The sequence below is a fragment of the Osmia bicornis genome, chromosome 11, assembly GCF_907164935.1.
Source record: "Osmia bicornis bicornis chromosome 11, iOsmBic2.1, whole genome shotgun sequence".
In the NCBI taxonomy this organism is placed as follows: domain Eukaryota; kingdom Metazoa; phylum Arthropoda; class Insecta; order Hymenoptera; family Megachilidae; genus Osmia; species Osmia bicornis.
The window spans coordinates 6,357,724-6,370,999 of NC_060226.1; the positions used below are offsets into that span (position 1 = coordinate 6,357,724).

General features: G+C 43.2%; 1 protein-coding gene across 1 annotated transcript; it reads right to left on the reverse strand.

Moving 5' to 3' along the window:
• Positions 1–105: 105 nt before the first annotated feature.
• LOC114873796 lies at positions 106–9,889 on the reverse strand. Its single transcript, XM_029182494.2, has 6 exons — positions 9,879–9,889; positions 4,442–4,544; positions 4,135–4,365; positions 3,215–3,484; positions 1,838–1,931; positions 106–1,454 (listed from the first exon to the last, which is right to left on the reverse strand). Exons 1-6 carry the CDS (start codon positions 9,887–9,889, stop codon positions 106–108), a joined length of 2,058 nt encoding a protein of 685 aa, XP_029038327.1.
• Positions 9,890–13,276: the final 3,387 nt, after the last annotated feature.

Here is a 13,276-nt window from a genome sequence, read left to right on the forward strand (position 1 = left end):
GGATGAAAGGGCGAAAGAATATTGCACGATGGTGTCGCGTTCGAGGTGCAACTATCGTATATTTGATATTTATAATACAAATGAAGAGACGGTCGAGAGGATGACCTAATGATGAGGAACGTAGCTCTGCGAGTTCTGAGGGCAACCAGGTAACAGATTCGAGGTGTCCTCTTCCGCGGAGCTGCACAGCATCCCTACCAACGTGTAATCAACGAAAGGTGGTAAATCCAACTCGCTCACGTCCCCGTAATTGATGCCCGTCTGTGGTGTACCCGTCTGAGCGGTGTTCATAGTCATTTGAGGTAGCCGGGTGTCCAGCACCTCGCAAGTATAATGACAACGATCGTTATTAGGATAGAAGAAAGGTTCCGGACTATTCTGAGACTGCAACGAAGCGTCCATGCCGTTCGAGTCCGGGAACAACCTGTCGGTGGTATCCGGATTCGTTTCATGGTTTCCATAGTTGTTCTGCAATCTTTCGTCGAGAACCATTCGATTGGTGTTCTGATGGGGCCGACAGGCGGTGGTCAACTGATCCTTCGTGTCCGAATGATCGAACAGTTGACTGTAACCGTCGTAAGTGTACTGTTTGTTCTCTATCGGGCTACGACTAGGACGAACAGGATCGGTAATCCCGTTCTCTTTCTTCGAGTAGGCGGTGTAACTTCCTCTGTCCATCAGACCAGGCTGGCAGTTCTCCTTGGTGAAGCAATTCACGTTTCTTCTAGAGGTCAACAAACTTTCGTCCTTCTGAGGATCGAAGCCTGGAAAGTTGAGACGATCGTCCTGCTGGTTTTGAACCCAGTAACTAGCTTCCTGATCGTTCTTCACAGCGCCGTCGAGGAAGCTTTTATGATTTTGATTGCGTTGATAATCCTGAAAGTTCAACGGATTGTTCAGATGGTGATTCTGATTGATCTGTTTATCCGGAACGAAATGGTTCATCGGTCTCTTGGAGCAGTAACCATTGGAGTCCTTGTCCGTCTCGAAGGTAGGAAACTGAAGCCTGTCGTCTTGAGGTATACTCAGATGGCTACTGCTCGAATCCTCGCTGAGAAACTGATTCCAATAGGTCTGATCCTGATGCTTCATCTCGTATTTGATAGTGCCGCTTCCGAGATCGAGTAGAGTAGACGGTGACCTTGCCACGTCTTGGGAATTCATTGGGAAATCTGGTCTCAGAGGTTGATCCAGCTGGAAGATCTCTTCCGGTTGAAGTAGTTCACCGGTGAACGGAGGGAAATCGGGGTAGGAAGCTTCCTGGGGTACCTGATTCGGTAAGTTGTAACCCAGGTTCTCCTGAGGGGAGACAGTGTCCTGCATCCAGTAAGAGGTGTCATTCGACGATGTCTGTTGAGGGTACATCGTTGTTTGATGATGGGATTGTTGGTAGGACTGGACGTTAGTTTGCAGAGTGCACATACATTCGAACGGTGGACAAGAACAGGAATATCCTGAAATATAAAAAGAAAAATTATGTGTTATATTATTTTCAGAAAGGAAAAAAAAGTAATTAATTGAATTTCTTAACTACGGTAGATACACGGTACACGTATTATTTCCTTTAGAAACACTATTAGAATTTTAATAAAACCGCGCTCGAATCAGCAATTCAAATTCAAACCGGGCGACACTAGCGCCGCCATGCGGACAAAGTTGTTATTACTGGCGCGAAAACGGTTGCGGTGTGGCGTCGTTGCGTTGCGAGACAGTTACGGAAAATATTCATTTTGACGCGAAGATATCTAGTTGGAAGTACACAAAGCCGTTTCGTATTAGTTTAGAAACACGGGACGCCTCGGGGAGCAGAGTTTCTCGAAGGTAAACAGTTGCTAACCTTTATCCGGTATTAGTGGCGGCGGGTGCGTCGTTCGCGTCGGTTGCTCGATCGTCTCCGAGTTCGGTCTTTTCGTTCCTCGTAGTGACATTAGCTGAAAAAAGTGCAAGGATTTTGTCAATCATCGTGTGCATACAGACGTCGATCATTCTACAAGGTACGACACTTCCTGGATAACACCTAACAGCACTGACGCATCTCGGTGAGTAAAATTGCACATGTCATGAATGGATTCCGAGCGCTTGTACATATATTTCATATGGAAGTTTCCTCGATAAATACCAATGGGCATTGTTTACCGAAAGGGGGAATCTTTTTAGCAATGTCACGTTGGTTATCGTGTAACACGGTGAAAGGAACAAAAATAGCATTCAAACGCGTATTTTGAGAGGAAACATGACCAGTATTGAGAACATTTTTGGTAGCGTTGTTGCGCTTCATATATTTCGAACATTCTCGTATCGAACTGTTATGTTCGCCCGATAAGTATACATATTTATATTACCGACTAATCGGGCATTAAATTTTGTCAATCTGGTCAACGAGATAAATAACCGCGAATATTAGGTTATTGTAATCATGCATGGATAATAGAAGCAAATTGTATAACAAAATGGCGCGTGCTCGTGTTCCGTTGAGTCGATGGGGTGGGGGGACACGAACGATGAATGTTGCATGAGTCACGTTGTTACTATCAAAGATTTTGGCGGTAATTTTTGAAACTTCTTTTGACCGAGCGATCTAAAACCGCGAAAAGGGAGGGATTATCGTATCATCCTTCCATTATCTCTCTTTTAGTAATTTAAATCAATTATTTCTTTCACACAATTTCTATCGTTCATATAATAATGATAAGCTTTTTGGAATAGTCCATTTTGGAAAATAAAATTTCGGATTTTTTCACATTCAATTCCAAAATTGTACGAATTAAGACAGTTTTCACCAACATATTCTAACTAGCGCGATACAAATGAGACTTGTTAAAGATGCATCATAGTAGCTTTCCGTCGATCGAGATCTATCTTGAGGAATTTTCATCGGTGTTGTAACATATTGTCATGCAAGGTGAACTTGATCGACAGATCCAACGATTAATGTTCGTTCGAACTTCGAGTGATATCGTATATTGTTTCCTGAAATCTCCAAGTTAAATCCATTTCAACGACACATGCTCTTTTTTCACTGTCGATTTGAATATACACTATATGGTTGCGTACAGGTGATGATTTATTATCGACGCGCTTGCTATCAATTTTGGATACCGATATTTCTCGAATCTCTACCGAACCCCTTTGATACTTTACGAAGACATCGGTAATCGTGAAAGTTATTAAAAAAAAAATACGATTTGGAAGTTGATTATTGAATTGAACATACTTTGGAGCCTAAGGCAGCCTCGCTGGCAAGAAGGACCGCAAGTCCTCGCACCCTTCGGCCAGCACCCACGCTTCGTCTCGCCTCGGACGTGGATTTGGCTTCCGGTCGCGGATGATCGTGTTGTCCTTTCGCCTGGAAGAATATCGCGTGCTCTGTGTGCCGCCAGAAATGCGTCACAGGGTAACCGCAATGGCCACGACACGAAAGTATTTCCAACCGACCCGTGCATTGTCTGTTCGGGCATGGCTTTCCTTGCTGTTTCTTCCTCGCCTGGCCAACAGAAAAATGAACAAGATGATCATTTTAAATGATCCCAGACGCATAGATACTTCGTATTTCTCTGTGGTTTTTATCCCACGGATCCTAAAAGAGGGTCCAAAAAATGTCCACAAGGTTTTAGACTTCAGTTTCTTTCTTCAAGTTGGACGGAAAATTTTTGAAAAAATACTGTCACAGTCGCTATATACGCTAGAATATATCAAGGTTAAAAATAGAATTTAGGATAGGAGGGATTGAATTTGAATAATTCTGCGAATGAGAAATGGGAAATTTCTGATGCAAGAAGGTGGAAGTCGTGGAAAGTTGTAGCGTTACGTCAATAGTCTATATATTTACATCTTGTCGAGGGGCAACACAGTTTCGCGTCAAATCGAATGTCATTTATGTATTTGGAAAGTCGTGAAAATACTCTCATGGGTGCCGTGCGCAAAGCAAACAATTGCATGCATTCAGTCTTCTCAGTTTCGCGTCAATTTCTTGTTGAAAGAAGAAATTTAGAGAAGTAGATCTTCATCGAAACTTACGATCATCAGTCAATTGAACTACAATTTCGGTACTTTGTAATTAAATCTTCTTTTTTAACTCTTCGATTGTTATTCGATGGTGAAAAAACATTGGAGGAATTCGTCTTTTGTAATCACCTTGTCGCAAATCGCTGGTCGAAGGTGAACCCTTCCACCTCCGGGTAGTATGCACTCTTGCGAACAAACGAGAACACCGAGGCAAGATTTCTTGAGGATGCTCACGTTGTGGTTGTTGGTGTTCCTCATTGCCCATCCTGATGCGTGCCTTCTAGCCTCTTCGCAGTCTGGTCCGTAGACCCTTCTCACGTGACCATCCGCCCATTCGCACCAAGGATCGTACTCCACCACCTAAAATTCAGGATTCTGATGGAATCCTATGGACCCAAATGCAAATGAATTTAGTTATCGTACACGAGGTAATTACCCTTGGAACGTTCGAGTCGTTGATGTCCCATTCTTGATGAGGATGCTGCTGTTGCTGATTGCCGGCAACAGTCGCTGACATCGTCGGCGACCCAACGCGACTCCTGCAACAGAAAACACAAAGAATATTTAACATTTCTATCATTTGAAATTGCAATAGCCTCGCGTTAGATTTTTCTGCACTATTGCCAGGTCGATAGAGTTTCGATCACCCACGCACAAGTTTTTAATTCAACTCCCACTATTGAAATTTCTATCAACTTCTCAGAATACAGTTAGTTTTCTTTATTCAGGAAAGAAAAATTCTAATTTCTTCAGATCTGTTCGAATTTGGAAGTTGAAAACAATTTTCTTTATCGATGGAAATTTCGTTGGATGATCAACTTGATATGGTTTTGTAAGAAAAGCGAAGTCGATCGAGGTCCTTTGAAATTGGAATCCTCGGTGCATCGAATTGGAGGACCAATTTAGGATTACGCAATGGTCGGTGTAGCAAGAGGCCGGCAGCTTCGAGATAAAATCCCGATTTATGGTGCGTGGCTGGCCGTAGCTCGCGCCATACTTATGGGAGCCCGTGGGTGGCCTGACAACAGGCCACGTTCACCGGCTTTCCGGAATCCTTATATTCGTCGCGAGCGATTCTCGATCGCTGGCAGAAAGATCGATCCTTGGCAGTCGGCACGTTGGAATTTTTCTCTCCTTCCCCATCTCTCTATAACCATTTTCTCCGTTCTCACGCGGACGTTACACGCGTCTTCTGCCTTTTGTAATTTAATTATAATTTCAACTATTCTTATCAGACGCTATCAAACAACTTTCTTCCTTATTTTTCTCTTTCTTTACGAAATATACTATTCATCGAATCTAAAACAATTTATCGCGCAGCATTTTCACAACAGTCTACTTTGTAAACGTTCGAACGTAATTTATCCCGGCTTTCGAGTTTGATGCAAAACAACCGTCTCTCGTCGGAGAACCATATAAATATCGGCGACCAGGTGTCATTGACCATGAAGTCAATCCATAGATGACGTTCGGTTCGCCTACGTTCTTTCAGGCCAACCTGCTATCTAAAATTACCGAACCGAACCGTGAACGAACGGTGCGAAGTGTTTCATTGAGATATGTCAGACCATTGTTCGGCCCAACCTTAGAAACATTCATTTCATATTACGAATAATAACTATATTTTTATGTAGTTATATTTTTCAAACTTCAAGCTTTAAATTGAAATATCACTTTTATGTAATGAAATTCTGTCAGACTTTATGCGTTCCAAAATTCATCTTCGTTCGCTGTAACTGATGATCAATTATTTAATACTAGGAACATTAACAAAGAATGTATGTAGTAATTTTTTTCAAACTTCAAGTTTAAACGTGATACATGGCAAGTGCTGTTTGGAGGTAATTTTATGTCATAAAATTTGATTTTGTTTAATATGCAACGTAAATGGGTAGTGAGGTGTTACTGATATCGGCTTCGGAACTCGATCGAGTGCAAAAGTGCCTCCTACGGTGTTCGTATTCACAGGTTACGCGTTTCGACGCGTGCACACATCGTTTCCGTGGGTTTTATCGAGTCGGTGCCGTGCGGGGACGTTTACGATCTTCGAACACCTACTCGGCATTGGGAGACTACGCTCGTCTCGCGCAGGTCTTCGTTTCTATTCCTCGTGAAAGCTCGACGGATTTCGAGCTGGCGTTGATTTTAGACGACAATAAAGACGCGACCACCGGATACACTTTCGAACGATCGTTTCGCGATTACTTTACGCCTGAGAATCGCCCTGTTGACAGTTTCACGATCCACGGGATTCCATGGTTCCCCATGGTTCAGCGTAAATTGAATCGTCCGTTGCTTTCGAAGTTTCATTCTTCCGAGTATAAGCCACGTTTGAAAAGGTACCGATCGAATATCAGACGAAGGATTTCGGATTTTTTAACGAAACAGTGATAGAACTCGTGACAGAAGTCTGCGGTCGGGGACAAAGAAATTCGTTGTTCTTCTGTTTGCAACACGCACGCGGAAACTCGAGTGTAAGACAAGCCGAGAGAATTAACTCGTTTAGCCCTAATCTCGAGAGGACGATCGGTGTGCGCGCCTAGTCGCGAGCCGGCCAAGAGAAATCTCTCCTCTCGCTGCGGTTCTCCCGCGATATTTTAGTGACCACGCGGTATCAGTCTTAATATCTGAAATTCTGAAAGAACCCATACCGACCGGAACGAGGATATAGTCTCCCTGTTCCTCGATTTTCTTTATTTCTTTCTTCTTTTTTTTTTCCATCTCCATTCGCCATGCCAGGCAGCGGCAGAGTTCTCGTCGTTGTTGTATGCGTGGTTCAACTCGCTTGCTCGGCTCGAGGGCTGTTCGAACCGCGGGACAATCTCCTCGCAGCATCGTCCGCCGATGTATCATCTTACGCCGGTGCTAAAGGCGATGACTTTATCACCGATCCGGGCAATCATTCACCTAGGCTTGACTCTCTTTTCTCCTCCTTGCTTTCGTCCCTTTTCCCTTCTCGCTTTCTTCCAGCTCCGTCGTCAAGTAAAACGCTTCGCGTGCCTTTCCTCGCGTCGCATAACGGGTCAGTCGCGTACAATTTTTATTTATAATTCGACAACGGTATTTGCAATTTTCACGATCAATCGGAGGAAGATGGGAAAGGATAGGATACGAGTTACCTTAACAAAAATTCGGAATGAAGTCTTCCTTCATGTACTTTCGTTCGGTGGATCACGATCCGCGCGGTTTTTTCACGGATTCTCGCGGTTTTACGCTTCAACGCTCGTCACCTTCGCAGAATTGGCAAATAAGATGCCAAACAGTTTTTGCATCCAGGATTCTGAAAGGGAAGCTGGATTGTTTGATGCAGGAGATACTTTGTTGCTATCAAACAAGAACACAGTGGATAATACAGTGGCTATTTTGATCAGAAATTGTTGCAATTGTTACAATTCCGTTTCTTTTGTGATTATTGTTGCGGTTTGGGATTTATATTGATTCGAATATCTGTTAATATAATTATTTGCTCGAATGACACCGATAAAATACGATCAATCGCGAAGCGTACAATGAATACTCTAATGAGGTAAGACATTGCGAAAGGATACTTAATGGGTTTAAAGAGACAGGTGTTAATAAAGGAAGATTGATTACGCGACAGCAATTATTACAGGTGAATGATTTTTCGCAAGTGTAAAGCCGAAACCCACGTGTTTCTCTAAATTTGGAGCGTCGTTCCTCTCCCTTTCTCTCTCACCATCTTTCACATCTCCCGGTGTCTTTCCCGGTTTTTCTCCTCTTATTTCATCTCCATCCTTTCGATCGGCAAAGGGAATCGGCAAAAAACCTGACTTACAAAAATCCAGCTGGACCGGTTTCAGTTTGTTCGCGGTTCTATCGCGTTTCATTGAGGTTCATCGGGTTTTATCGAACCCTTTTTTATTTTTTTTTTATTTCTACCTCCATTCTTCGCGATTTCTCGCGTTTATTTTCGATGACAGATGTCACGATTTGTTCGCACGTGAAACGATTTTTAGCGACCATTTGCCGTTTCGTCGCCTCGGTATAATTGCCGTTCGGTTTTGGACGCACAATGGATTTCGCGATGAATCTTTTCTTTTTTTTTTTTTTCGCGCGCATATAAAGATAAGATCGTGAGAGATTTAAATTGATTTGAATAATTATAACGATAACGAGTCTACAGAGGTCTGTTTTCGTGGTGACATTTAACGTGTTAATCCGAGGAAGAACCGATGGCACGCTGTCGAAACGGAGTGTCACCCTTGAATCCGAGGACATAATTAATACCCGGTTAACTGTCAGCTTCCATTCAGTCGCCAGGGTATAAAAGGATCCTGGTAGAGTCGAGAGGATAGCGGGTTCAAAGGGTTCCTCAGCTTGGAGGACAGGGAGAGAACGTTCTCGAGATTCGAGATAAAGGGAGATCGTTTTACCCGCGGGCATTCGTTTAATCTGTCTTCGAGGTGTTGGGTCGTGATCAATGGCGAGCCACGGATACATTCGTAATCGGGTTTTCACGAATAGACGACGATCCTTTCCACTTTCGACCCCTTCATCCTCCTTTTCGGATCAACTAAAGACCGACACTGCTTTTTAAACACACATTTATTCCTCTTTATCTCGCTGATTAGTTTTTTTCTTTGAATTATTACCCGAGAAATTTGAATATTCATGATGCGATTAATCTTCGAACAGTGAGCTATTAATTAACTCGATCTCACAATTAATCGTTAATTATTGAAATTCTAATATTTTTAAAATTTTGTCATTTTGAAAATGAAGTTACAATTTTATTCTTTCGAGGCATCAAACAAAATCGACGAGAAAAAGTTTCCAAAATTTATATAAATATTTGTCGAACTGATAAGCCATCCAGATTATCAGGGCTGACGGATTTGGTGAAATATTTCTGAATCGCTGGATGGTTTGTCCAAGTTGCGCATGTGTATACGAGAGAGCTCTAGAACAGCCATCGACCAATCGGAGCCTCGTGATAACGCCCACACACCAATGAGAAACCCGCAGAACGCCCACTGATTAGATACCAGGGAAATCTCACTGCTTCTCTAGGAAGAGAAATCGATGCTGAAATGGTCGACACCTGCTTTGGAGCTTTTGCATTTTCATTAGAATTCGCTTTGACGTCACCGTTCAATTCCTCCTCCAATATTCATCAAAGACCTTGAATTTTTTCTCAATTCTTACGCGCTCTAAAAGCGCGAAGAATGAAAATATTGAACGAAGAGAAAATACTTAAATACCCTCTGATTAGCTAAATAGATCTTTAAAATAGAATAATCGTCATCTTCATATCATCATAATATTTTTCTTAAAAATCTTGAGAAAGATTAAGCGATTGAATTAGAAGCTCGTATCTTCTGTTTTATCTATTATTTATTTTGCTCATTACTGAACTGTCTAGTAAAAGGTGAGACTGTCAAATTCTTAATGCGTCAATTCCTTACGACAAAAGAAAATTTCCTGAAAAATTGATCATTTAGCAGAGATCGTCAAAGGATCTCTGCTAAACTCGAATGAAATTAGTAAATAAAGTACTCCAAAATCATCATAGTCAACTGATAAAGAGACTTTGATAGAAATATGACATGTCTCTGCTCAACTGGATCAACCATTTATGAAATTAATAAATGAAGTAGATCTTCTCATCAACGTAATGAAATCTTCTCAGAAAAATTAAACATCATTCGATGATCTTTATTCAAATTAAATAAACTACAAAGCAAAGTGGGCCTAACATCCAAACATTTTTGCCAACACTAAAATCATCCATTAATTAACAGTCTCGTACGAGCCAACGTTAATTAATTCCCACCGTTTCGCACAATGTAATTGAAACTTATTACAACGCCACACATCGAATTACCAAAAACGATAAAATAAAAAATACTTACAGTACCACCATAGTCGTATCTGCTTCTTAGACGAGTTTTCACCGGTATCACCAAAGGATGATCCGCCTTCGTCCTAACTAATCACAATTGTCCCAGTGATTTTGTTGAACGATTACCGACACAATCACTGACGAGCCGATAAGGAGAAGAAATCCCTGAAACTAACTTGCTCCCTTCATCGCCCGAATCTCGAGGACACTCGTGTCTCTCCTCCCCGGACAGAAATCCACTGATAGCTGAACGTTAATCGCAACAGCTAGTGTCACAACGTTTCGAGTTGTTGACGAGAAAACTTGATCTCACGCGTGAAACACTTTCTGTCGATCCGTGCGACACGGAGTCGCTGCTTGAACTGAGGCGCCTCCGTTCTTCAGGGTACGTACTAGCTCGAGGCAAACGGTATGCTCGCTGTGGTTAGTTCTGCTCGTCGTCAGGATACGCCTAGAGGAGTGGCCGTTCTCGACCAATCGGCAGCCCTTCGCTGCTGTTCGAACAGGGTGCCTAATTGTACGCAACAACCCCTCTCGACCTAGTCGAGGGATCGATCATCGTTGCTAACCATTACCGCGCTTCGTTACAGCCTCGCCAATTGCGGATCCATTTTGATCCTCGATTCCCGACCTGTGTTGACGCGATTTTTCGCGGTTCGAAGGATCGTTAGATCGGGACCGTGTGTATTTATTTTGCCACTGTAAATATCGAAAGCTGCGATTGCTTCAAAATGGAGAAGCTCGTCTTCCTCGTCGGTTTCGTTTCTTCGACCCTTCGCCGGTGTTCGGAATACTGGTGAAAATATCGTGAAAAATTGTTGACATTTTCTCAACGATCCATCGTTTCTTTGGCAGAAATGCCGAGACGAATTGGAGCACAGGGTTCATCTTTGCTTAGGTGGGAATTCGTCGATTTCGAGGACGCGTTTCACCTTGGCAGATATGTTTGCGCGGTGGGTTCAGGTTCGATCGAAGCGTAACGGGCCGTTTGTCTTGGATGCGGGTACCTGGGGTCGCTGGCAAAGGGGATGGAGAGGAGGTAGGAAGTAGGAGGATCCTGCGAGAGACACCCCCTTGAAACGTCGCGAAACCAGCTGATTGCGAACGAGCTACGACATACGATTCTTTGCGACTTTTTCTTTTCCTTGCAATCGTTATTCCCCTCGTCTTTCATCATTGAACACTCTGTTTACTTCGCCACCCTCCGCTGAGAATGATAAACGGTGTTACTTTCAGCATGATACCCCTGGCTTTCCAGTATATTTGGGAGTGGTGTTTAATTTTTTATTCCAACAATGGCTTCTGTTCCGTCTCTTAACGATGGATGGATGATTTTTTGAAAGAAATTGTTGGTTAGAGGGTAACTGTTCTTCAGACGTTCGTTACGTCGATAGGATCTAAGGAAGAGGCTCTTTTCTAAGCACGATGCTTGTCGTCGCGACGCGTTTCCGCAGCCTACTCGCACGTGCGATTCCGCGCGTTGCCACGTGTTTCCCGCGATAACTCTGCCGTCACTTCCTACCACGTGTTCACAGGTGTACCAAACACGGTTCTTAATTAAGCCCTTAGATATTTTCCCTGCCGACAACTTTCTCGCGCCAGTTCGATATGTAAAAAGAAAAAAAAGAAACTTTCACGGATAAAAAGAAAGGCATAGAGTACTTCATACCGTCTGATGTTTCTCAACCATCCTTCTTTTGTGAACTTCTTTAAATACCGTCGAGAGGAGGGGTCGTTGGAGCGAAGGGGTTGAATAAAGAGGGGTCCAGGCTGAAAGAGGTAGCGAAAGCTCCCTTTGAATGAAGTAACGCGAGAAAAGGTGTTCCGCTGATCGATGATGATAAAAAGATTTCTTCGACTTGTTTAATTTTGAAAGAAGAATTTCATTTTATTAGAAAAAGGATAAATCATACTCTTTTTTAAATTATATCAAGTTTTGAAGCGTTGATCGTCGAATACTCTCTATATACGTACCAGATTAGGGTAGCGTCAATTAGACGGAAGGTCCAATTGGAAAATGGCTGTCGGTCGCAAAACAGCGAGAAGAAAAGGGAGAATAAAGACGAGGAGGAGTAAGTGGAAAAAGGGGGAAGTTCGGAAGAAGGAGACACCGTTCGTTGGAACGTAAGAGGAGAAGAGAGAGAATCGGTGGGTTAGAGAGAAGGGCAGAGTTCGGGTCTGTTTAAACACAGAGGGTGTGCAATCAGGAGTGTTTGCCAGGCTACGAGCGAGCGAGCGAGCTAGCAAGCGGATCAAAGGATAAACGCGGATAGGGTGTGGGTGGTCGGCTGATAGCGCTCTGATTTGATTGTTGGCCATGGCTATTGTCCCCGAAACTGGCCTATTGTACTTGTACCCAGCGTCGGTGCAGGCTCGGTACTTGCACACAGGTAGCTGGCACATCGCTGAAAGTACGCTTCTGTCTGTGACACTATCTCTTTGGTCGCCATTCCGTTTCCAAGCTGGCGGACGGCTCGATAGCGGGCGTAGTACGCGCGGAAAACGACAATTATTGCGGAAATATCGCGAAAAAATTGCGCCTACCCGCGCTACCACCATTTCCACGTCAACTTTTTCTTCGTTTTCCTTTTTCATTTTTTTTTTTTTTTTTTATCTCCGTCAACTTCCATTGTTTCACATTTTTATGGGTTCTCGGTGGAACGAGTTTCGATGCAATTTTCACGGGAACAGAGTCACTCTTTCGCGTTCCTTTTTCCTCTTTTTGCGCTTTTCGATATTCGTGTACGATAACGCGAGAGTGAAATACAATTAATAATCATTTCTCGATTCGACGTTTGATGTCCTCGAGACACGTTAGATGAGGGTGAAGTGGTCGCGATAATTCATGGTACCGTTCGAGGACAAATTTTCGGCGCTATCCGTGCATCTGCTATGCATTTGCATAGAATGCACGTCGCATGGTTTTAACAGTAGCGTGTTGAAGGTGGCCGATGACGCTTAAATATTCCATCACCTGTCACCCACGTGCTGAGCCTTCTAGAATACGACGAAACTGTTCCCTTCCGTCTGTTCATTCAGTTCTCAAACATCGTCGAATCGTTCTAGTCTCGTTCGAACGATCGTAACAACGAATCACGTTTGAGATTTAATTTTGCAGAATTTTTTAATTAAATCGAAACTAGAGAATTAACGTAACCGCGATGGGAGGAAAATGAAAAGGTTAAACGAACCTTTACCTGAATAGAAAGAAGGCAGATGAGACGAAAGCGTGGTGAACATTGGTAACCCGTTCGCATCTCCGGCTCGTGCCGGCTGCTTCCGGTTTTTCAAAACCGTAGCTGCCTTCTGGACGAACGGAGATCGGATCTGCAGCGATGTGAACTTTGTAATTCACTCAACACGAGTCACCGCTCATCTTTACAGATTATCGAGGGGCTACGACTCGTA